Source organism: Syngnathus scovelli, chromosome 4 (assembly GCF_024217435.2).
Source record: "Syngnathus scovelli strain Florida chromosome 4, RoL_Ssco_1.2, whole genome shotgun sequence".
NCBI classification, from domain to species: Eukaryota; Metazoa; Chordata; class Actinopteri; order Syngnathiformes; family Syngnathidae; genus Syngnathus; species Syngnathus scovelli.
The window spans coordinates 22,597,745-22,621,473 of NC_090850.1; the positions used below are offsets into that span (position 1 = coordinate 22,597,745).

Here is a 23,729-nt window from a genome sequence, read left to right on the forward strand (position 1 = left end):
AACAGCGTTTACTTAATTACTCGTTCCTTTTCTAAATTCGATCGCTTAGTTTGTTTAGCAGATTCCCAGTCCAGTCGGCCATTGTAGCTGCCGTATGGAGAGAACTTTAAGTTTGACTTTTGCCGCCATTCATATGCACCTGCTGCTTGCGTCTTCGCTCCCTCGGAATACAAACCGGAACGTACCAACGGAATCAAATAACGCATGCAATCTGTATTTAAAGATCGGAGGTTGGTTGCCCGGCGATGGCAGCTGAAGATTTTCTTTGGACTCCTGGAGAAGTCCGTGGATTCGTGGAAGGAAGGTTGCAGACGCGTGACGCTTGCTCCGGGACTCTCACGTCAATCACATCTGATGGTGCCTTCAAGGGAATCAGGTAAATCTGCACTACGGCTTGCTCCAATAGATTTCATTTAGATAATATTTTTAAAAAAAAATAGATTTTTAAGGTTTTTTTTTCACTTGTCCATGTGAACAAGAGAAGAGTTTTTTTCCCCCTCAAGGAATATACTCTTTTAGTTAAAAGCACACAAATTGCCCAGTTTACCTTGATGACGTGTACTTAATACTTTTGTGATATTGTAGCCAATATATATGTAGAGTATAGTTTGTTTGCAAAAACTAAAACGAATGCAGTTAGAGTGATAAAGAAAAATGACTTCTGAAAATACACTATTTCATTTTAATTTTTCATTTTAAAATTACATCACATTACACTGGTTGGGCTCGACCACTTGAGGGCGACACTGACAAACAAAACGAAAATTTCGGGCGTGCATGTAAAGTGATTTTATATTCCCATTTGTAATTTGAAAAAAAAAATATGCATAGGATTGCTGATTTTGTATATTTTGTTTTTATTCGAATGTATATGATCTGATTCAGTTGCCTCTCCCCCAATTCATCAAAATACATGTATTCATTTAAAAATGCTATACTTTAATGTTTTTAATTCAAAGCAATCTAGAAAGTAAATGTGTCGGTAAAGCGTATAACCTTAGGTTTATATGTTTGTTTGACAGACGGGTCGCCGTAGTTTATTGACGTATACTTTGGTCTCATGGGTAATTGAGTTTGAGCGGCCTCAGATGTTTGGCAACTGTCTGGTAATTCCAAAGAGCTCAATTCTGGCATTATTGTGTCCCTCTTTACGTTCTCCTCCTGCTCGTGCTTTACTTGAAATGTTCTTTCAGTTTTATTTTCTGCTGTGTGTACCTTGAGGTCAAGAGGACATGACTCCTGTAAAGTTGCCCTTGTTCTCAATCCGGCTTCAAAAACATGAGTGGAGCAGTTTGAGGCTGAAGTCAGCCTTTGAGCCAAAACAGTCTCCGAGTGTTGACCATCACCGTGTTGAGTATCAGATCTACAAATGTGTGGGATGGCGTAACGAGGCAGTCCTCTTTGATTAGCTACACATCGGTGTCGATTTGGCTCATCCATCAGTTCTTTCCCCATCAAGCTATAGTCCGTACCAATGGACCCAATCCCACAATTTGTGTCTTTCTCCATTTTTTTCACATCAGAACTAGCGGAAGCCTCGAGTTGATGTTTCTTAAAGTATTGTTTAGGAGAAGAAACCTCATATGTGGACCACAGGATGGAGCATGGAAGGACAGATGTCATGTGGTACTTTAGTGGAGCATCACTGTGCAGGACAAGCTTATAGGGTCCGGGAAGGCACCACTGTGACGCACATCTAAATTGGATTATCTCCTGACAAGCATAGTTCAGCTTTGCTGTGGTGCAAATATTTTCTTGTGGTTTTCCAGAATTACAATATTGTGCATCATCTCTGATGTTGCGTAATAGATCAACACTCTCATCCAAAAGTGGTGGAATTTGCTCTGGTTTTAAATTCAGCTGTGATTTCTCCTCAGGGTTTCGTTGCCCTTCGTCTCTTTGATTTGCTTCCAAGCACTTCCTTGTACTTTCCAACGTCACTTTTTTGCACTGGATTTTTTGGGGATCACTTTCTCGTTCACTGCAAGCGACCCGTTGTTTGACACTGACGGTTGTGGGAAGTCTCTGGTTTAAACATGTCGACTTTATCCCCTTGGACACAATGGCCATGTTCTCAAACTTCTCCATCAAGGAGGACAGGAGGATCCCTTTTCCAATTTGTCTTGAGGTCATGGACGGCTTTGGGGTCTTCAGTCCCATTTCCTTCTGCTCAGTCAAGGCGAACTTGGCCACGATATCTTTCACCATGCCACCTCGCTTCAGTTTGTGCTCTTTTCTTTCTTTGCTATTTTTCTTCATTGCATGTCCACCATCTTGTCTTTGATTTTGAGCACCGGCCGTTCCTCCTCTGGATAACAGAGTTCCTACCTCCCTTCTGTTTGTCAGAGGGGGTTTGGGAGTAGACCTTGAGAATTTGGATTGAAGCAACCGGAATGTGGTGAAACGCCGGGGTGTTGGGTCTTCTTCTCCTCCACAGAATCCTTCAAACATCTCTTTTGGTTGTTGTGGGATCTTAGTCTCTCTTTCGGTCGTTTTATCAAGGGACTGAATCGCTGGCATGAGATTTGTTTTATGTTCAGTCTTCTGGATTTTCGAAACAGTTCCATCTCTCTTCCTTTGGAATGAAGCTGTGGAAATCATCTCATCCCCATGTTGGGTTCTGGCGATCCTGTTGGGTAAGTCCTGTGTCAGGTAATGCAGGAGAGTCTCCAAAATCCCTCGGAGCACTGGACGACAGTCGCGGTCTCTTAGTAACTTCCTCAACATACGGGCATCAGGGCTGATACGGGCTTTCTGAGAATCTGCTCTATAGAGAATAGAGGATATGCAAAACTTCATTCAAATGAGCGTGTCCAGATGAGCAGAAAGAACATTCTCAGCAGGTAGAAGAATTTTGCATGATCGAAACAGAAATGCAGCTGCCAACAACCTGGTAACTTGGTACTCAAGTTTTCTTGTCTGCAGTGATTTAAGCTTTTGCAAACAAGTTATTTATTTATGTTTTTGGATTCAAGTGCAGCTACATACATTGTTAAAAAAATTAACCTGATATATATTAGAATAAAAAGTTTGGAAATTTGTTATACTGAAGCCTAAACTCTTTTAATTAAATTAATTAAATTTTTTGTTGACCAGTATAATTTTCTTTTTGTATATGGCTACAAATCTATTTTTTTAAATTGAAAATTGAAAACAATTAAGAGAAAAAAAAAAGAAGTGCTTATTAGCCAACTTTGCGTTAATTAGGGAGCGCTGATTAGTTCGTTGGATAAATTAGGTAGAGTAAAATTAAGAAAAGGTGCAAACTTCTACAAGATTTATCATTCAGAAGTGTCAAGAGAAAAAGAGTCAGGGGCTTTCCATGTCTAAGTACTTTTTAATCATTGCTACGCTATGGTTAGTTGACATGCTGTAACTAGTATGTTTGTCACCCTTTACAGAATTAAATGTACTGACAAACTACAGTTGGATCGAGTCCTGGAGAGCTTTTAGATTTATGATGTAACATGTTCAACTTAAAAATAGAATTATGCCTGCATTGTTCTCGAGAAATTCTGTTTTAGGTTAGCATTTAAAGGGAGAAAAAGCTAAGTGTTAGCCTTGGGTTGCTAAAGTTTACTTAACACTTGCAAAAGTCTTTCCACTGCAATGAAACACCATCCAATCCATACACATTAAAAAAAACATTCCACATAATGTGAGTTAAAGTACTTCCATGTGGAATAGAAGCTAATTAGTGAAAAATATAAATGTTAGTATTTTCTCACACACTAGAGAGGATAATGTTACATTGGAAAGAATCTGCCAGGACAAGGGACAGTGCGGGTTCTTTGGCTCGTGCGGTTCCTGTTGGACTTGTGAAGTGCACTTTTACTTGTCTATGCACTTCTCGGCTGATGCGGCTTTGTAAAGCGCCTCTCCCAGTTCTTCCAAACGCTCCTTTTTGTCTAAATCCTGATACAGGTTGGAGGGAACTTGGCTTAGACCGTACATTAGACCATAGAGGCAACCGGCGATTAGGCCCGTGGCTTCGCTCTCCCCTAAAATAACAGACAAGTGACAGTTAGCTTCTTTCCAAACTATCGTCTTCCAATCGGACATCTTACCTCCGTGGAACATGGCTCGCTTGCATAGTTCGGCCCAGTCGTTTCCTGCAATCAGAAGGGCGTCGTAGGCTATCATCGGGGCATCGTGGCCCCTCCGCCCCGCACGGCCTTCTGAACTCCATCGCTTGTAAATCTGCACCGACAAGAGTCGTCAGGCAGTTCTCAATTTAAACTCATCGGGAAAAAAAATTAATTACCTTATCCGTCTCTTCAGCATCATAGCGACCGTCCAAGAAGGGCTTATTCTGCCCTTCTTTTTCGAGTTGCCGTTCTTCCAAGTAAAACTGCCACTTTGCCTCAAAGTAGAACCAGTTTTCCTGATACTCTGCAGAGAAATATAATCAATGACGTTAACCAACCCTAACCTTACATTTTGAAACCATGAAGAAAAACGTCGTTTTACCCGCCATGTGGCGTATGGTCTTCCTGCAATACTCCTCGGCACGAGGGATGACTTTCATGAGCTCACGTCCCCAAGTCCCAAGCGGCTTTCCCTGGATTGCATAGGATGCAAACAATGCCGTTGCCAGGGATCCCAAGAAACCTGGAAGGCAGCAACCATTGCTTCAGACGCCATTTTGAATTGAATCGTTTAAAATTGATTTGATACTTCAATATTTGGGAAAATCATCACCTGTGGGATGATTGTGGGTCATCCTTCCAGTTTCAATGCTGACCTCTACCAGGCTTTCAAGTCTATCCGGTTGCCAGTATCTCATCCCCACGCACATGGCCTTAGCGGCACCCCCGAATCCGGACCCTGCTCAGACACATTTCAGCATTTTTATGACTAGGCAAAAGGAAATTTTTGAGGGAGTGAGAGAAAAACCTTTTTCATTGAAGGGTGTATGCCAAGCGAGGAGAAAATTGTGAGGCTTGAGGTGTACACAGCCTTCCACCGTCACCGGGTCGGGGTTTTTACCCTGGAGAGACACCATGGCTTCCACGTAGAGACGCACCAGCTCTCGGTAGAGGTCCTCCAGGCACCAGTAATCTAAACGTAGGCAAACACGCCGTGATTGGGAGTCATTCACGCAACAGGCAACGAGTGTTGCTGAGGCGGGCTAAGTTTAGACCGATTAGAACAAGCAAGCCTTGAGCAAAGGGAGACATTCACACACCCACTCTGGTCAGCTGAGATCGACAAACATAAAGGGCGATAGAATTTAGTCTTGTCACTCTTGTAAAGTGATACAAATAATGTCACAATGTAGAAAGGAATGGAGATTTACGGTATGAGAAACTTGTAGCCTTGGAAGTAGCCTTGTGTCTCTTTGTTTCATTTGATTCTTCTTCTGTTACACAAGATTAGATTAAAAGGGAAACTCTGAGATGAATACAGTCGAACTTTTCAGTCTTTACGTACGTGTGCGCCGACGGCATTCCAGGATGTGGCTAAATGGGGAGACGTAATCTCAAAAGATGTCATCGCCATATTACTGTTGCCTTGTTACCGGCAGGCTATTGTTCACCAGGGAGAGAGCTAAGCTTCCCTATGCTATTTTAAACGCAATATTTACTGCCATCCTTTGCCCGGGGATTAACATGACATTGGGGTGACGAAATAGAGACTGTTTCTACTTAGATTTTGGCTTTGGTGACTAGAAGATGTGAGGATGGTGGCTGGTCTGGAATCATTCTTAGAAATATTGTTGGATTAAAAAAAGGACCTCATCTATAAAGTTGAACTCCAAACTGTTCTTAGCGCCTGAACCTACCTGTAATAAGTGCCTCTGCAGTAGTCATGTGCATTAAGGCGGCATCACTCAGCGGCCAGTTATCGGGGTCCAGTTTAAGTCCTGCCAGACCGCCAAGGGACACCAGTTCTTCTTGGATCTTTCTGCCTGACGTGCAACTTTCCCAATGGCCTTTCCTGAAGCCCAAGGCATCGCCAACACCACCCAGAAGCATACCTGCCTTGAATTTCTCCATGATTACAACTTCTGATGACTTCTCTCTCCTACCCCAGAGGACTTGATCACTCTAAAATTCCCTTCCAAATGTTTTCCAGTGCCAACAGTTCTATTGGCATTGTTTCTTCAGGAGGTTCCCGTTGTTGCCGCAGTCCTCTAGCTTTTCTCCGGTTGTCCGTTCTGTTGTGTGTAAAAATGCACGTTACGTTTCAAGCGTGGTTATCCTCCACAGCGTCTTGATGGCATGTTGACGGGAACGATGCGTCTCCTAAAAAGGCAAGCAATCCCCTCGGCTCTATAGCTTGAGTGGCTCGGTTTGGGGTACCGTCGGGGCCTGGAAGCACTTTAAGAGATGCTAATGTACTGGTGGTCAGCTGGTGCTGGACCATGTTGGGATTCCACTCCACCCATTGGGAGGAGGAGAGTAAGCGTGTAACATCATCCCCAGTCACCGAAGATGACTCTAATCCGAAACACGCTCGTTCAGACATTTTCAATTTACGCTTGCCCACATGTTCCGTTCTTTAGCGAGCTTATCTCATAGCTTCCTTTTACCTTTTCTATTCCAACATGCTATTTGAGACCTTAATCTCTTTACCCTCACACGATTGTGGAGCCAGACATACAAAGTAACAGGAGACAAAGCATGACCACAAGAGCTTATCAAGACTGTGACGACGATGATGACATGAAATCGGAATGCAACCGGATAAGAAACAACTGTTACCGAGCAGGCATGGAGTCCCTCACAAAAATATACACACAGTATCCGGCAGTGCTTTTCATTCCGCAATATGAATCATTGTATTGGAAATGATACATTTAAATAAAATCACAAACTTGGAAACAAACAAGGAAGGGATTGCGTCAATCTGATGTTGTGACGGTACTGCAACTCTTAGCATGAAATAACGTTGAGCCTACTCGTCGCTTTTTGTTGCCGCGACAGTCGAGGACGATCAGATGACAGATAAAACGATATGATCACCGACCACCACTAAAATGTAACGTCTTAATCAGTTTCACACACATGCTTTATTGACATTCTTTTGTAAAACACCTTTGGAACTTAATCCGTTTCCTTTTCCATGTAACCAGATGACGCGAACCAAATGTAACACATTGCCCATCTTTAGGATGACATTTTCTCCTCAATCGTGTTACCGGCAATCAGTTACATCAGGTTTCACATCATCTGAATATTTTCACAAGGACAAACAAGTGAACCAGAAGTACACACGGTGTACCAAAGTACACAAACAACCAGGTTGTGTGAAACATGGGCGTCGCTCACTGTGGATAAAACTTGTTTTGTAGCATTCACATTCAATGCGGGTTTAAAGGTCATACAAGTTGACAGCTTTGTGAAGGGCAGCAGTGCGACATAATATGGGGAAATAACTTAAAACATGTTCGGGGTGACAGTCCAGCTATTATAGTGTTCATAGCTATCCCGAGATGGCAGCAACAATGTCAGTCAGCCCTTTTCTGAAATACTTTCTAGCATCAAATTAAAACAATGTAAACAAAAGACTTTTAAAATACTGATGGATTGTATGTTGACCTAAAATGTAGCAGCTTAGTGTGATCGAAATGTTTGCCAAACTGTGTAAATCAATGGAGTTTGTAGTTGGCGTCATTCACCAGGCTACTACAAAAAACGCTTAACGTGCCAGTCAGTTTCTGGCCGTGCTCCGATTTAAACATTGCTGAACATATTAACAAAAAAATAAATAAGAGGCAGTTGTGTTTCAAAATAGAATGCAAATGAGGAGCAACGCAGTATTTTACTGATCCTCAAAATGCATACTTCTTTGAACCGTCAAATTTGAGTATAAAATGCAGAGCTTGGCCACGTTGCTAAATGTAAAAGCAAAATAAAAGAATCACAAGGAACCCCGACTGAAAACAAGACTGACAGCGAGTGCACACATAGTAGCTCGCACTGCGATCGTCAGTGAGATAGTTGATGGCACTGTTCCTGACTGTTATTGTTCCAGTCACTGACAAAAGGAAGACGGCACCTGCTGTTGCTGCACCAAAAGCTCGCCCCCACCCTCCCATCCTCTTTGTTGTGCAAAAGATTTAGGTCAGTGAGCCAAGTCCGCAGCAGCATGATGAATCTTTGTCCATAATTGCCAAGTACCAGATGACCATCACTTTCAAAGTTCACTCCAAGTCGACGTATAAAAGTCTTGGCGCGGCGTCTTCCACGAGGAGGCATCTTACGCAGGCTCGGCAACTCTGCAAACAAGACTACTGAGGCTGTCTTTTTGGCTTATGTATGTGTTTTTGAAAAAAAAAATCATTCACAAAAAAAAAAAAAACTGGGAGAGAAGTCCATTCAAAGTGTGAGTCAAAGGCTATGTCATGCCGCTTTTGCCCCCCGATACGATTGGCCGTGCAAACTCCACAAAGTCATCGATGAGAACTGGCCATGCCCCTGAGAAGAGAGGAGGAAAAAAAAAAAAAAAAAGTCTCATGCAATGTTTGGACAGCCTTGAAGAAAATAATACGTGACAAGTAGCTCACCCTCTTCATCATAGTTTGACATGTCATCTGCAATCATATTGCCAAAGTCCAGAAGAAGATTCCATGTGTCCTTGGGGATGGAACGCTTGTGATGCTCCTGAATGCCAAACATTTCATCAGAGTGTTAAAAAAAACAATTTGCTATTTCATCCACACGCTCCTCTCACCTGCAGGAATCTGTTCCAAAGATCCAAAAACTTGAAGCGACCAGTGAGAACTAGATTCCAGTAAGCCACGGCCATCTCCAACTCTGAGACATTAAGAATGACGGAGGAAATCAGTTGCGATAAAAATGAAATTAAACATCTTTGCTTTTGGCCTTACCTAAACCTTTCTGTCCAGGATTCTTGGCAAAATTAAAAGTGAACTGGTAAAAGTCTTTAAACTTGCCGCTGTCTTTCAGTTCCTGTTCTAGTCTGGGAAGGATGGCCTTCAGTTTTTCAGGAGTGTCACAGCTGGGAAGATCAAATTAGTAACTAATATTATTCTGAATTTTTTTGGGGGCAATCTTTACAGTTGAAAATAGATTTAAATCTGTATTTCACTATTGCTCACCCGAGGTCTGCCATCCCATCCAGGAACTCTTTCTTACTGAACTCGCACTGCGTGGCCGCTCTGAACTTCCACGCTACCACCAATATGCTCATGCTGGCCGGGTCAAGGGTCAGGTCATCGCAGAACTGTTGGATTCCATCAATTCCAATCTTATTCTCATCCTGGGGATCTGCAAAGATTGACAAGAAATGCGATCAAATCACTGGAAAGGGACCTTGAGAATGTCACCGCATGGATTCTGACACTCACCTTTATATCTGTTATAGAGCTGATCCAGCCTCTTGCGATCTATTAAATTTTTCATGGACTCTTTAAAATAGAGGTCTGGATTGTGGAAGTAATTGTCCGTTGCGACTTCTAGTTTCCAGTCATTCTGCGACAGGCAGTACACAGCAGTTCTCTCTCCTGCCTGTGTGAAGGACATGAACTGCCGGACTTTGTCTCTCTGTGATGACTTTAGCTTGTGCTGGAAAAATAAATCACAGCAAGATGAACTCACCATTATTGAGTTCAACACACTTTTGCAAAGCCTACTTCTAGTACTGTTTACAATATAGAAAACTTTAGCAACACAATGTGGCACACATTTGATGAAATACAAACAAGGTTTGCTTAATTTAAATAGGTCATAAAACGGAGGTATGCGCATGCGTATTAAGGTTGAAGTAGCGCAAAAGTGTCAACACAACGTCCTGATGATTTACAGAATGATCCTACTGTACTAAATGAACCTTGCAGAAGGTCATCCACTGCAAGTCTTGCACACTCGACCTGCCCGGGGATCGTACAGCACATTCACTATGACCGTGACGTGACACGATCAAACGGGATCCTCCGAGTGGTCTCTTGACCCGGAGGAGCGGCTTGGGGGCAGTCGGCTTTCCAAAAAGGGAAAGGTACGTGCCACAAGTGCTGTCGTGCGCCTTCCAAATATACCAACCACTGACCTTCCCTTTCCATCATATTCCAACCAATGCGACACGAGGCTTAACAAACAACTATTTCGCAAAAACCTCATATTATGCAAAACGGCCTTTTTGTGCATCATTTGCATTAGAAATATCTTGCGCTGGTATCGCCTTTTGAATTGTACCTACCATGTTATCACCCGCTGTTTTGGCCAACATAGCTATTTAGCTGTGTTGCGCATGCGCACAAGAACTGCACTACTGTGTTTGGAGTTGATTCATGGGAAGTGTAGTCCAAAAAGCTATGTGCCTTGTTTGGCACTAATCTAACCGTATTTACATAAGTAGAATGTTAATCTTTTTAAAAGATTGCTTGGTAGTGACGGCAAATGAAGAGTGAAATAGAGGTTTGTCCAAAACATGCTTATAAAAGTCCTAATTATAGATTGGTGGGGGGTATCTGATTCAGTTTGAACACCACCTTCAAACTGATTTGTACTTGGACTGAGCGATCGTCCTCCCCCAAACGATTTAATCCCTTTTTTTTTTACTGCAATTCAAAATGACCCAAAAGATAAATCGACGTAAAAGTGGTTGCACTAGTTTCAGGCACTTGACTTGTTCGGGGACAAAAACAAAACTACAACTCCCATAGCGAAACCCAAAACGGTTTCGGAAGTAATAGGAGACGGCTCAAAGTTTTCAACATCAATTTTGGCCATTTCGTTTCTCCTTTTTGGCATGAAAACGACGGAATCATGACGTAATGTCGATTCTGATGCGGGTGGAGATGGACAGAGTTAGCAAAGTTAGCTTTAGCAATACAGTACAGAATGTGAGTTGGCTCGAGCTGGTCTGACAGCCCATAAGAAGAGAACAGGTACAACTTTATAACCAGCGTATCAAAGAAGAATGACAAATCAAAACGTTGTCCTGGGGAATAGAAAATAGAATAGAAAATAGATCTGTACCTATCCGGATGACTGAGCGATCGTCCACCCTTTGCTAACACCCCTGTTGTTGTTTATGTATCCCCCGTGAAAGTTGTTGGGCAAGTGATCGTCGCTTGGAGGCTGGCTTGTTTGAGCAATGTGGCCAGAAGGGGGGAGCCATCGGTGCCTTACAACAACCTGATTGTTCCCGGCTTATTCACTCGTGCACAGGAGAGCCGACGGAGTGCAAATAAGATTTCGCAGGTAGCTGTTGCTTTATTCGTGTGTTTGGACTGGATCTTACTCAACCGGGATGTGTTTCCACCAGCCCAAGTGCTTGCTCATCCTCACATGATGGTAGGATCAGCTGTCACGGTTTATTCCGATGTCATTGCATGCTTTTTCGCTATTGGACTCATTCAGTGTCCACCAAACAGCAATGAGGAAGGATAGCTGTCATTAATTGTCATTACGCCTTCCGGTGTTAATAATGTAATTCATTTAAATTCTCCACTCATTAGTCATTAGTTGTCATTACGCCTTCCCGTGTTAATAATCCAATTCATTGAAAATTCTCCACCCACCGCAATTGTGTTGGTTAACCATCCTCAACGTCATGTTTTGGCACTGTTACTTTCCTGAGTTCCAAGGATTCCCTTTTGACTATTTTTACACCAACTCACAAGTCTTGTTGATCAACGTTTCCATAATTGCAGTTATTCATCAGACAGTATAATTTTACAGCCTTTAAGATATTTCCATGAATGAGTGTTTTTACTACAGCGGCCATCCTGTGCAGAACACTGGAACTATTGACCACCAGTAGCAGCAGCCAGCACCCAAGCAGCATTCCAGCCACTGGAGGAAGGGGCAGGGCAGGAGTAGTTTGGAAAGGTAACGTCACCCATCTTTGGTAGTACTCACAAAGATCCCCAATATTAAATCAACTGGATTGGTGAAGGGCTCTGTGCAATATTGCTGGACAACCGCAACTGTATGAAAATGTAGGTCTTGCGCTGGAACCCAAACTTATATCAGCTTTGTGTTGTTCAATAAAGAACACCATCATCCGTGTATGCGCAGCTGTTGTTTAACCTGACCCGCTGGCATAGTGTACCACACCTTACATAAATATTCATTGTGCACAGTGAATCACTAACTAAAGTGTCCCACTTCTCTTCGTATGTAATATAAAGACAATTTGCCAACACCTACTTTTCTTTTTGATAATACCTGAATTCATTTCCCGACATTTGCAGTAAGCGGATTTTAAAGCGTTCTATGAAGAATTGCTTTTGTGAGGTCAGCGATTTTCCGCAACATTCTGGTCTCACTGAACCCAAAAAAAACCCAGACTTGTTCTTGAAGCTTTCTCTTATTGTTGTCTTGCCTTTTTTCAGGCAGCCTGTCGCTCTCAACATCTCAACACCCTCTCGTCAGGAGTGATTAGCCTCTTTGGATGCAGATTGCTTGTTTATCTCTCTGCCTCGGCCTGGCTGTGGCGTTTGCTGGCCACCACGCAGAGCAGGATGCCCAGCATGCCGTCAGGAAGCGTCACAGACGCGTGGCCGTACACGGCAAAGTCTGGTTGACCAAAAACTGCATCTGGTTGGGCGGCCTCCTCCGCCGAAAGAACGCGGTCGTCAACAAGCTGGCGGACGCCGCGGCTGCTGTTATGAGAGACCAAACCCTTTCAGAACCTGAGCGTCACTTTCAGGTACAAGATGATCTCATTTTGGACTTACTTAACATTATTGAGTTGTTTTTTGTCCTTGAAATTCTCATAAAACGTGTTTTTGTTCTGCTGACTTTCTTCAGGTGCACACAATCCAGGTTTTCCAGAAGGAGTTGAACGAGAGCGAACACATGGTGTTCCAGGCGGTGCAGAGTCTGCAGAGGGCGCTGCAGGGCGACTACCGGGATGTGGGTAACATAAAGGAGAGTAGTAAGCAGAGATTGGAGGCACTCCGGGAAGCAGCCATACAGGTGATCACAAAGCAAGCCGATAATCGTTTTGAATCGAAAATGAATGAGATGCAAAATTCCTTCATTTTCTATCATCCAGGAGGAGCAGGACTATGTTGAGCTGGTGGCTGCAGAGAAGCATCAACAGGAGGCCGTCAAAAGCGTCCTTGCCCGGAATAAGACTCGGTCCATTATGGATGAGATCCTGGAGGACGTCAGGAAGGCAGCAGACCGACTCGAAGAGGAGATTGAAGAGCACGCCTTTGACAACAACAAGCAGGCTAGCAATCGACACTCCTAAATCCAATTTAGTCTCACGTAATCCAGTCGGACAGGTTCTAACATGTTCCCTCTCTCCGCTCTTTGTTTTGCCGTGTAGATGCAAGGAGTCAACATAGAAGCGGTGCTGAGGGTGGAGGATGACGAGGAGAACGGAGGCAAGAGAAGGAACAAATCGAATCAGAGGGAAGTGGAAGACGACTTGGGCCTGAGCATGCTCATTGACTCGCAAAACAATCAATATGTGCTGACCAAACCCAGAGATTCCACAATGCCGAGAGCTGACCATCATTTTATCAAGGTCACAAAATGCAATGTTGTTTAAAAAAATATATATTTAAAATTTTCAAAGGTGGAAAGAGCAATCACGCGCCTGATTTGTCACTGTACAAAATCCTGCACTGAATGTATTTTTCTATATTTGAATGTGTTTGCAGGATTTGGTGTCGGTGGTGATGTTGTCGCTCCCCTGCGGCTGGATGTGCACCCTGGTAGGTCTTCCTCCCATGTTTGGATACATCATCTGCGGAGTCCTCCTGGGACCGTCCGGGCTCAACAGCATCAAGGTGTGTGCGTCCGTCCGTCACTGCAAGTTTCTCCTCCCTTACCGTCCACAATGTTAATTCCATGTTGGGCAGTCGATGGTGCAAGTGCAGACTTTGGGAGAACTGGGCGTGTTCTTTACCCTCTTTGTGGTTGGACTGGAGTTCTCTCCCGAGCGTCTCCGTAAGGTAAACCGAAACTGGGACTTCAGATAAATGTGGATAATATATCATAATACAACACATGCGTGCAGGTCTGGAAGACATCAGTGCAGGGTTCCTGCTACTTGTGTCTCCTGATGGTTTTGAGCGGTTTGTTGTGGGGACAAGTGCTGCACATTCAGCCCATCCAGACAGTCTTCATAGCCACGTGTCTGTCGCTGTCCAGCACCCCGCTCGTGTCTCGTTTCTTAGCTAGCGCGAGTAGAGGGGAGAAGGAAGGTTTGTGCGGCACTCTGAGTCTTCTAAATTCTGCAAAACTGTCATTGCTGATTTTACGACGTGAACATTTTTGAAGTGGCTCCCAAATTGTGTGCGCGCGACATAGGTGACCTCGACTACAGCAGCGTCCTCCTCGGGACGTTAGTGATGCAAGACGTTCAGCTCGGCCTGCTCATCGCCGTTATGCCCACTATGATCCAGGCTCAAAGTGGAGATGCAGACAGGTTGGTTCTAGCTCGCCCTCAAGTTTCCTCGTGCACTCCGTTGTTGGTCAGCTCCCCCTTCTGTGAACGGCAGCTTCTTGTTCGAGAGCCTCCGTGTGCTGAAACTACTGGCGCAGGTCGTGGTGTCTCTGGCTGTGGTGATGCTCCTCTGCATCCTGCTGAGATCCTTTGTGGTTGGCCCCTTTTATAAGAAACTTCACGCTGAGAGCAAAGGCAGCAAGGAGATCCTGGTGCTGGGGATTGCGGCTTTTGTGTTTTTCATGCTGACGGTACGTACAATAGTTGCATTTGCGTCATCAAAATAAATCCAACTCCGATTGAATTTGAATCAGAGTGGTGAAATTGTGTCTTGTACTGTTTGGATGATTGCTCGTTCAGGTTACCGAGTTTCTGGAGGTTTCAATGGAGTTGGGCTGTTTCCTGGCCGGAGCGTTGCTGTCCTCCCAGGGTCACATGGTCACGGCGGAGGTCAAAGGATGCTTCGAGCCTATTCAAGATTTCCTCGTCATCATCTTCTTTGCTTCCATCGGTCGGGTACCCTTCGATGATTTGATGGTTTCATGAAATGGAGCGTAACGGTCATTGCTCCGATACTGTAGGTCTCCACGTGTTCCCGACATTTGTACTGTATGAACTCACCGTTCTGGTGGCACTCACGCTCACACTTGTCATCTTGAAGGTAGTAACATTTGACCTCCTCGGGACATTTCTTTTCCCAAGCAGGCCTCCATTTTTTTTTTTCTTCCTCTCTCAGTTCATGATGGCCGTGCTGGTGCTGTCCGTGATCTTGCCACCCGGCTCTCGTCACATCCGCTGGATCGTCTCAGCCGGTCTGGCGCAGGTCAGCGAGTTCTCCTTTGTCCTCAGCAGCCGTGCGCGGCGTGCAGGCATCATCTCGAGAGAGGTCAGCACTTTACTCTCTTAACTGTGAATCCTAAAAAGTATGGAAAGGAAGTTTTTGAATGTTCTCCTCAGGTGTACCTGCTGGTTCTCAGTGTCAGCACCCTCAGTTTGCTGCTGGCACCCATCTTGTGGAGAGTGACGACACACAGATGGGTCTCACGAAGAACTTTGGGTATCACATGACCACACTGGCTTTCCGGAAGAGATGTTACTGGGAGGTGGAAGTGACATTTTCTCATCTGATCTCATCAAATGGCAACTTTGTTTGCTGATCTCGCTTCGAGATGTGTCGATAACTCACCTTCCAAAGTACTCCAACATTCTTCTTCTGTTATTGGTGTAATACCGTAAACTTCTGTTTGCACAGTCGTGTCGTGCTTCATCATCCGTTCCGATGTTCTCCGTGTCAAAGATTTGCCACCAGGTAGCAGCATGTTGCAGAGATTTGAAATTTTGGGACCTTTATGAAGTTCCTTGAGCAGTCTCCGCTCAACAATTACATTTTAACCACTTTATTGAGGATTCCAAGCAATTCCAGCGATGCACATGCATTTTTCCTGCAACACTACAAACTTGCACTAGTTACTATTGCATTCCAAATGAACGTGCCTACTCAACTTGCTGCCCTGCGTACTGCTCGTACAGCTCGTCTAAATATTCTGTGTACATGAACATGTTCTGTTTATATACTGAACATATTACTGTCAGCAACCTCTGAATGTAAAGAAATAGTTTTTTTGATTTTGTTATTTATTGAACAGATGAAAAAATGTGAATGAGCAAGTACGCAAGGAACATTGTACATTGTGTCTTTTTAAAATAAGATAATAAAAGTATTAATTATCCTTGTGTCCACTGCAAAACATTATTATCATTGTTGTGTTATCTGCCTTTATTCCTGTGCTCTTGTTTTTTTTTTTTATGTTTCAGGAGGAGGCGTGTTCAAATTTCACATTTGTATTTGGAATTGACTGGCCGTTAGAGGACGCTGTAAGACCAAGCGTCCACGTCATATTGTTTTTTGTACATTCCTGCTCCAGTCATATAAAACCAGGCTGCTGAGTCAAGCTCATGTAAGATGCATGAAGAAAGAAGTCAACACTGAGATGAACTGTGGATGCTGATTGGGCTCTCTCTCTCTCTCTCTCTCTCTCTCTGCCCCCCACCCCTCTCCCTCTTTCTCCCTCTCAAGGCAAAGTTGAGACGCCTGAGCTCAGGTTCAGCTCACCTATTTGGGGGGCAAACATGTTTGAATGTGTATCATGTGTCGATTGTGAGCAGGCACCTTGGAGGATGCACTAGCTGCAGTGGATCAATCAGGACAAAAACTGCTTCAAAACTGCAAAGAAGCTTGTTGAGCTCATATTTTTTTCCCCTTCATTCATTTTTTCATTCATTCATCTTGTCAGATTCAAAAATGCAACAGCCAGAAGCCCGCCAGACCACTCAGCCGGCAGACACAGAGATCTTGGACCCAGAAGGTACTATATTTAAAAAAGTACTTTAATTAAATTGGATGCATACTTTTATGAATTGACTTTTATGATAATCTTATTTGACTGCAATTATGTTTTACTGACAAATCTGCTATTTCAGGTTTGAGTGACTATGACAACTGAAATCATTTTTATTATTATTTATGTCATCTAAATTGCATTGAAATAATTGTTTAGGAAGCACGCGGGGGTGGAACTTTCAGAAACCTGCAGATTTATGACGTTGCAACTCTTGGGTCCATTTTTTCGTCTTGTATTTTTTTGCTTTTCTATTGCTTTATTGCTGTCTTTGGTTTTTGTCTCACAAAAAGCAACTTCAAAAGAATAGTAGGAGAATGAAAAATTGTTGATTACAATAATAAAACAAAATAAACCAATACCAAAAAGTTGACACCTTAATGAAAAGCAAAAAATACAAGAAAATATTTAATGCTCCTACATGTATGTTGAATCTTAAAATTTGCTTCATGAACCAGATGTATATTTGAACTCCTCTCGTTGGCACTGTTGATTTAAAGAGTTTAAGAAATGGCAATCCTTCCATGCCATCTAGAGGACTCAATTAAAACAACTGGTTCATGAAGCAATTTTGAAGCTTCATTTTTTTCCTTCACTAGTTTATACTTGAGAGCATGACTGCTGCCAGGGATTTGGTTCCTCACTGCTTACAACAAAATGAAAATACTATTCTTATGGGCCCATGCCGTTTCTTCCTTGCTTGAGAGTGTCTCCCATCCACAGTTGCATATTTACGGAGGAAGAAAACTGCGCTGTGGGTGACTGTGGCTCTCCTGATTCTGTCTCTGGTGGTGTTGGCCGTGGGTCTGATCTCCGCCACGCGCACGGACAACGTTCCCGTGGCTGGATATTACCCGGGGATCACTGTAAGTGCCTCCATGCTTGCTTATCCATTTCTGACGGACTTTGTAGAATCATCCCAGTTTTGCTTTCTGTCCTCATCCAGCTGAGTTTTGGGGCTTTCCTGGGCATCGTCGGCATCCATCTGGTAGAAAATCGAAGGCCAATGGTAAGTGTCCTGTTCCTTTTTTTTGTTACACAATCCCAGTATGCCGAAAAATGCCAAACGTGATAAAGAGCTTGATCAATGAAAAGGAAAGAGGATACGTGTCCCATATATAAACAATTCTGTTACCGTCATTACCTGCGTGTTTTACAGAAAACGAAAATTGAATTAGCATTGGTCGCTTGCTGAGTGGCCTCGTTTATTCGAGACAGCCACACTGACAAAGTGCCTGATCCTGTAATAGGAGGCGACACACAACTGTTGATCTTGTTTCAGACCTGAAATGCTTACTTTTTTTAGTATCTCGTCTCAAGGATTTGTGATCTTATTTTTTTCATAATAATCTCCCAAATAGGATTGGTAAGGAGCCACAGAGAATTTTGTTGTTCCATTAAACGGATCCTCAGTATCACATTCTGCATGCGGTCTGAAGTAAACACCAGAGACACAAAAACGAGCACAGTACCCGTTATAAAATCGGCACCCAATAGCTTAATGATGTCGTTAACACGGGCCAAGACCAATTGGGTATGAAATTGTAGTTTGCACTGTTGTAGAACTACAGCCGTCTAATTTTTTCACCCTCTCATGTAAAATTAAGCTTCAGTACATTGATCACGCAAAAGGTTCAGTTTCTGATACAGTCGCCCTATTAGATGTCATTCGATCAGGTTACAGTATGTACATTTTCTTTAAGACATCAATTGCTCAATATTATTTCACTTCCTACTTCGAGGCGCCCTGACATGTTTTACCGCAATGCTTGAACAATTTCTGGACAAAATGAAGATATTTATTTTTTAGACATTTCCTCTACTGTTTGCATGACGAGCAAAGGCAACCAAGTGTGTTGTGGTGAATTTTTCATGTGGACTTGACGGTGTCGTGTGGCAGCTCAGATCCGCTTGTCAAGTTTGAGTTTCTATTTACACCTGTTTAGCTTTCTAACAGTATGCATTTTGAAGTTGTGAATAGTCGCTCAAATGCAAAACACACAATCATCTCTCAAAGTCAAATCTTGTATGTCCTGAGGATGTTTACCCGCCATTTGCCGTGCATGTGTTTGAAACTTTAATGGCGCCGGCTGAGGCCCACGTGGCAACATGCAGGTGTCCGCTTCCCTACTGAGGCGACGGCTTTCACTGTAAGAGGATAGCTGCTGGCTTGCTATCTGGAAAGAACATGTCATTGTAGAGCTGCGCAGCTTGAAGCATCTTCATGTAACGCTGACCTTGTTTTGGTCAAGATGCTTTGACGAAGAGGGATGCGCGCATGAGCCATAAAAGCCATTTTCAGCATTGATGTTTCAGAAAAAAAATCACCTGTTGCTAATCCCTAGGCTTCATTCATATTTATTATTATTATTATTATTATTATTATTATTATTATTATTATTATTATTATGAAAACTTGATGGGTTAAAAAAATTAAGGCAAATTTAGAATCAGAACAACAAATGAATCTAAAATTGTTTACCTGTGACTCAATTTAAAAAAATAATAAAAATGCGTTAATTTAACAGAATAATTATTTTCATCTGTTTTTATTTTTTGCGGATATTTGTTGATCAGTTATGTTTTAGAGATCATTTTAATTCTTCCAACTATTAAATAAATACAGGTTCAAATAATTTCATTTGACCTAAAAAAAAACAGAAAAGGCATGAAATTCTCTACTTAATAAAATAAAGAAAGGAAAACGGCTCCTCCATTTGAACTGATTCTGCTGGCTCTTTTTAGACACAGCGCCTTTTACTTTATGACTAAACGCTTCACCAATCTGGTTGTTCTGTTCTCACCTCTAAAAAGCGCTTGTCGACATCACAGCTATATTTCACAGACAAAAGCCTTCCCGCCAGCCCGCTCGGTCACCTTGCAGCATGAAGTGCACTCTCGTATTTTAACCAACAGGCAATGGGATGCTCACTTGTTATTAGCACCGATGAGCTGGTGCTCCGTCACTGGACCAGCGAGCACTGCAAAAAGACCTTGTGGTGACTTTAGTTACACAGCGTGCAAGACATCCTTTGCACTTCTTCCTTCTTTTTCTGCACATGAGGAGCAGATTCGAGGTTCTGTTCGGACTGAGCAATTGTGTTTTATGTCCTGACAGCTGGTGCATGTGAACTCATGCATTTGTCAGGCTCTATTGTCTGCGCTGCTGGCCTCCTCCCCGACTTGGAGCCCATAAAAGTGCAGGCATTTAAACAGCTAATGAAGTGGAGAGTCTGGGCTGGGGGCAGATAAAAACCCACCCAGAAAATGGTTCCTTTTTTTTCGCCGCTGTGATTTCATTCAATCAACAGTCACCCACTTGAGTTATTCGTAATGTTTTGGTTCCGCTGTCCAAAGGATGTTGTAATTCATTTTAGTGTCCTCGATTTCACATAATAGCAGCGGCTGTAGTGGTTTGTTTCGTTCTTTGACATCAGGGCACCAATAATTTGGCCTAAAAGCATATGAAATGGCACAAAACATTGTCTATTAGCACAATAACTTGAAAAAGACGTTTACTAGCCACTTAAGCCTCACACAGCTGCTCTAATATTCGCCTCAGGATGATAAAACAGGAATAATAAAGATTTCAACAAATTGGTTAAAACTATATAATTTTGAAAACCCACTTACTTGAATTACAAAGCAGTTGGGTTGAAAGTCATTTGGAAAAAAATAATGTATGCAAGTACTGTATAATGATGATGTGGAAAATGAAGCTTCAAATTTGGTTCATGAACCAGTTGTATTGTTTTTTTTTACTTCTATAGTCCCTTTTATTCAAACCAACAACGCCATCTAAAGGAGTCAGAAAATGCAACAACTGGTTCATGCAACAAATTTGAAGCTTCATTTTCCCAACACTCACAGGATTGAATAACGAATAATAAAAGTCATTTTGCTTGTGTTGCTATGTAACTTAACGTTTGTTCTCTCCAAGCTGATGGCAGCCATCATCTTCATCAGCATTGGCGTTATTGCGTCCTTCTTCTGTGCTATCGTGGATGGCATCATCGCATCAGAATTTATTGTAAGTACAAGAAAGAAAGAAATGTTCTAACTGGTCCGGCTTGCTGTTCCACCCAAGAAATGTACACAATGCAGAAACATAATCAAATTCTACGTTTGAGGACCTGGAAACGAGCAGAGCTCAGTTTGGCCCATTAACCCGGTGAATGATAAAATATATTTTAATGCGTGTTTATGACAAGGAGGAGTTTAAGTAGCTATTCAGCTTTTGGCTCGCAGTCGCTGATATTGATCACGGATGCCGCTGGCAGGCTCACAGGACAGCATAATTTATATTCATTGCTCTGTCAAGCCTCGCACAATGAAATCATTTAATGAGCTGCTTGGTTGTATCGTCCCGGTGCAGGAGGTCCGCTGCTAATCTGCAGCGTGAGCCGTAAAACTGCTGTTATTCACACTAATGGTGCAGTGTGCGCTTGCCCCAAATGCTGAAACCTCAAAAAAGGGGGGCGGGGGGTCCAACCCAAATTTGAAACACTAAATCTACTTTACAACCCTGCTCCTGGTTTGAACCCATATATTGAAACCCTAGTTTAAAACCCTACTTTGAAACCTATTTGGAAGCCCTAACCAAAGTTTGGAACCCAATTTTGAGATCTTTAAACCAGTTGGAAACCCTAACCCTAATTTGAAACCCAAACAAACCAAACAACCCTAAACAAAATTTTAAACCCCACAAATAAACTTTAACTCTTATGTGAAACCCTAATTTAAAAACCTAACCATACATTTAAACCCCAATTAGAAACCCTAGACCTAGATTAAACCCCTATTTTGAAACCCCAACTCTTTTTTCACAACCCTACTTTGAAAGCCTAACCCTGGTTTGAAACCCTACCACTGCCCCCCCCCCCCCCCCCCCTCCCCATCCTTAATGCATTTTGTGTCTAATTTTGATTCTCCCACAGGACATAAGACCTTTGCACGAGAACATGTGTGATTTTTACACAAGTGGCTCCGGCTATGCCTTTGACAGCTACTATTCGGAGGTGACTCTGTCTACACACGTGGACACACAAAAAAAATAGACACACACATTATTTTAATAGGTAGAGATGATATTGAATGATTATTTATGATAGATGTAATAGGGCATGATTCTGCTTGAGTCACTTTAAAAATTGATATATTTTTTTTTACGCATTCCGATTCAGACTATGGACAAATACAAGTATGAATTGACCAATATGGGACAGTATGCCAAGATCTTTCCAAATGTGTTACTTCAGTGACATCTAGCGGTTGAATGGTGTTACTGCAATTACTCAAGAAACAGACAGTAGAGTTAGGCTACACTACTGAAAACTACAACTACAGTAGCAATACTCATAGCTTACTTATGAGATGTATAACAATATCTACTGGAATGCACCAAACTTGCAGATGACGTGCGGTTCATCTGGCAAAACCTGCAAGCTGAAGCTGAGAAGCAACACCTGCTACTGCTGCTACCTTTATAACTGCGAGAAGTAAGGTTTTACAATCATATCATACTTATCATGTGTGCTTATATATAACAGACCCTCACTTAAAAAAGTAACTGGTTTAAAACATTTGGATTTTTATTAGGAGTATTTTTTTATGTATGACAGCACAGAGTACCACCCCCAGTACTTTGAGTTCACTGGGGTCAGCAGCTGTTGGGATGTGATCCACCTGCATCGTCTGCTGTGGTCCTCGGTGGTCCTCAACGTGACTGGCCTCTTCCTGGGGATCATCGCTGCTGCCATTCTTGGAGCGTACAAGGACATGGTGAGAAGAACCCAAGGAACCTCGAACATGAAAAAATGTAGTCCAGGCTGTAAATCTGCTTCTCAATCACACACTTCCTCTCTAACCTGTGCAGCAGAAGCCCGCTCCAGCAAGAGCTCCAAGCCCAGCACCGCCGCCCCACATCCTGTACAACCCCACCCAGCACATGCTCACCTACGCTGGCTTCTGTCCTCCAGGGCAGAATCTCCCGGCCTACCCCAACTATCCCGTACCAGTTCAGGTAGTGCCATCTAGAGGCCTCAACAAGCACAACAATGTTACCGAACCATCTTGAAAGTTCATTTCAGCACAAACAAGTTAGTGTCTTCATGACATTTAGCCTTATTTCTTCTTTCTTCAGGCTAGCCCACAAATGATCCCCGAGGGTGGTCCTGTAGGAACTTCCTGTCCCTCCGAGGAAACCCAGAGTCAGCCACCCTCGCAAGGTGCCACTCAGATGCTACAGCAGGGCGGCCCTCAGGAACCAGGAGGAGGCTTCATGCTGACACCCAACGCGCCGGTCCTCTTTGGATCTTCTCAGAGCCCCTTTGAGAAACCCCCACCTTACGCCTACTGAAGCCAAAAGAAAACAAAGCTTTTGTGTCTCCGGTTTGTTTGCCTGAACTTAGAAGACATTTGATAGAAGGCCATTGTAGATGGAAAGGACAGTGATGTCCTCTCTAAGGAGGAAGATGTCTGAGTAGTGAACGTAATGCATGTGCGTTGAATAGGCCTCCAGCATTGATTTGTTGACTGACTAACTACGACTCCCTAACCTTTAACCCCCAAACGAACCCTTAACTGTGTTTAGTGATGGGTGATGAGACCTCTTGTTGGCCTGTTGGATAAAACTATTGATACTGTGTTGTCAATTTGGGCTGGTTCTTAGATCATTGCAATGCAGGCAACCTATATACAGTACAATATTGTTTAGTTATGGTTGTTGCATGTTATTTTGTATTAGCCGGTTCCTATTTTAATCTAAATTGAAAATATCTTATATTTACTGTCAATAAATTTTAACGTGTCAAATCGGAGTGTTGTGATTGTGAACTAATGTTGCTTATAGAGGCAGACTTGTTTTTGTGGCACAATGTTCCTGAAATTGTCATGCAATGTTTGGATGCTTTAAGGCAGCGGTGTCCAAGTCCAGTCCTCGAGGGCCGCATTCCT

The 23,729-nt window shown here is 42.9% G+C and overlaps 4 protein-coding genes across 8 annotated transcripts; 2 read left to right on the plus strand and 2 right to left on the minus strand.

Moving 5' to 3' along the window:
* The first annotated feature begins 240 nt into the window (after positions 1-240).
* Positions 241-15,833, plus strand: tmco3 (transmembrane and coiled-coil domains 3). The gene is made up of 16 exons (XM_049717250.2): positions 241-376; positions 11,020-11,264; positions 11,691-11,801; positions 12,308-12,624; positions 12,726-12,893; positions 12,973-13,152; positions 13,252-13,452; positions 13,589-13,717; positions 13,790-13,882; positions 13,948-14,134; positions 14,241-14,358; positions 14,432-14,627; positions 14,737-14,887; positions 14,958-15,037; positions 15,113-15,262; positions 15,334-15,833. Exons 4-16 carry the CDS (start codon positions 12,367-12,369, stop codon positions 15,442-15,444), a joined length of 2,022 nt encoding a protein of 673 aa, XP_049573207.1. The 5' UTR covers positions 241-376; positions 11,020-11,264; positions 11,691-11,801; positions 12,308-12,366; the 3' UTR covers positions 15,445-15,833.
* On the minus strand, positions 3,318-6,489 carry adprhl1 (ADP-ribosylhydrolase like 1). Its single transcript, XM_049717245.2, has 7 exons — positions 5,786-6,489; positions 4,897-5,061; positions 4,702-4,827; positions 4,471-4,611; positions 4,265-4,392; positions 4,068-4,200; positions 3,318-4,001 (listed from the first exon to the last, which is right to left on the minus strand). Exons 1-7 carry the CDS (start codon positions 5,997-5,999, stop codon positions 3,832-3,834), a joined length of 1,077 nt encoding a protein of 358 aa, XP_049573202.1. The 5' UTR covers positions 6,000-6,489; the 3' UTR covers positions 3,318-3,831.
* Positions 6,997-11,094, minus strand: dcun1d2b (DCN1, defective in cullin neddylation 1, domain containing 2b). Of its 3 annotated transcripts, none has more exons than XM_068650408.1 (7): positions 10,947-11,094; positions 9,317-9,533; positions 9,068-9,236; positions 8,837-8,967; positions 8,680-8,762; positions 8,513-8,609; positions 6,997-8,423 (listed from the first exon to the last, which is right to left on the minus strand). In XM_068650408.1, the coding sequence occupies exons 2-7, from the start codon at positions 9,489-9,491 to the stop codon at positions 8,344-8,346; spliced, it is 735 nt and encodes a 244-aa protein (XP_068506509.1). In that variant the 5' UTR covers positions 9,492-9,533; positions 10,947-11,094; the 3' UTR covers positions 6,997-8,343. The 3 variants fall into 3 exon arrangements, with proteins under 3 accessions (XP_068506509.1, XP_049573205.1, XP_049573206.1); XM_049717248.2 differs by lacking the exon at positions 10,947-11,094 and adding an exon at positions 10,165-10,255; XM_049717249.2 differs by lacking the exon at positions 10,947-11,094 and adding an exon at positions 9,799-10,146.
* Positions 15,834-16,285: 452 nt separating the features above from the next.
* Positions 16,286-23,588, plus strand: LOC125966789 (transmembrane protein 255B). 3 transcript variants are annotated; one of them, XM_049717241.2, is made up of 10 exons: positions 16,286-16,334; positions 16,671-16,742; positions 17,499-17,641; positions 17,722-17,784; positions 20,716-20,805; positions 21,713-21,793; positions 22,188-22,273; positions 22,397-22,556; positions 22,651-22,797; positions 22,918-23,588. In XM_049717241.2, the coding sequence occupies exons 2-10, from the start codon at positions 16,679-16,681 to the stop codon at positions 23,131-23,133; spliced, it is 1,050 nt and encodes a 349-aa protein (XP_049573198.1). In that variant the 5' UTR covers positions 16,286-16,334; positions 16,671-16,678; the 3' UTR covers positions 23,134-23,588. The 3 variants fall into 3 exon arrangements, with proteins under 3 accessions (XP_049573198.1, XP_049573197.2, XP_049573196.2); XM_049717240.2 differs by lacking the exon at positions 16,286-16,334 and having other exon boundaries at positions 16,385-16,742; positions 22,654-22,797; XM_049717239.2 differs by lacking the exon at positions 16,286-16,334 and having other exon boundaries at positions 16,388-16,742.
* Positions 23,589-23,729: the final 141 nt, after the last annotated feature.

What these genes read in the sequence shown, in the direction of transcription:
- adprhl1 (XM_049717245.2), bottom strand. Translation starts at nt 5,999, where the DNA reads ATGGAGAAATTCAAGGCAGGTATGCTTCTGGGTGGTGTTGGCGATGCC. An exon ending in GACCCACAATCATCCCACAG is followed by an intron (nt 4,612 to 4,701) that starts GTGATGATTTTC and finishes GCTGCCTTCCAG; the next exon opens with GTTTCTTGGGATCCCTGGCA. An exon ending in GCGAGCCATGTTCCACGGAG is followed by an intron (nt 4,002 to 4,067) that starts GTAAGATGTCCG and finishes CTGTTATTTTAG; the next exon opens with GGGAGAGCGAAGCCACGGGC.
- dcun1d2b (XM_049717248.2), bottom strand. Translation starts at nt 10,194, where the DNA reads ATGTTGGCCAAAACAGCGGGTGATAACATG. An exon ending in GATGGGATGGCAGACCTCGG is followed by an intron (nt 8,968 to 9,067) that starts GTGAGCAATAGT and finishes TGATCTTCCCAG; the next exon opens with CTGTGACACTCCTGAAAAAC. An exon ending in TTTGGAACAGATTCCTGCAG is followed by an intron (nt 8,610 to 8,679) that starts GTGAGAGGAGCG and finishes TTTGGCATTCAG; the next exon opens with GAGCATCACAAGCGTTCCAT.
- tmco3 (XM_049717250.2), top strand. Translation starts at nt 12,367, where the DNA reads ATGCAGATTGCTTGTTTATCTCTCTGCCTCGGCCTGGCTGTGGCGTTT. An exon ending in TCCGGGAAGCAGCCATACAG is followed by an intron (nt 12,894 to 12,972) that starts GTGATCACAAAG and finishes TCTATCATCCAG; the next exon opens with GAGGAGCAGGACTATGTTGA. An exon ending in CATCTTCTTTGCTTCCATCG is followed by an intron (nt 14,888 to 14,957) that starts GTCGGGTACCCT and finishes CCGATACTGTAG; the next exon opens with GTCTCCACGTGTTCCCGACA.
- LOC125966789 (XM_049717241.2), top strand. Translation starts at nt 16,679, where the DNA reads ATGCAACAGCCAGAAGCCCGCCAGACCACTCAGCCGGCAGACACAGAG. An exon ending in AGAGATCTTGGACCCAGAAG is followed by an intron (nt 16,743 to 17,498) that starts GTACTATATTTA and finishes TCCCATCCACAG; the next exon opens with TTGCATATTTACGGAGGAAG. An exon ending in ACTATCCCGTACCAGTTCAG is followed by an intron (nt 22,798 to 22,917) that starts GTAGTGCCATCT and finishes TTCTTTCTTCAG; the next exon opens with GCTAGCCCACAAATGATCCC.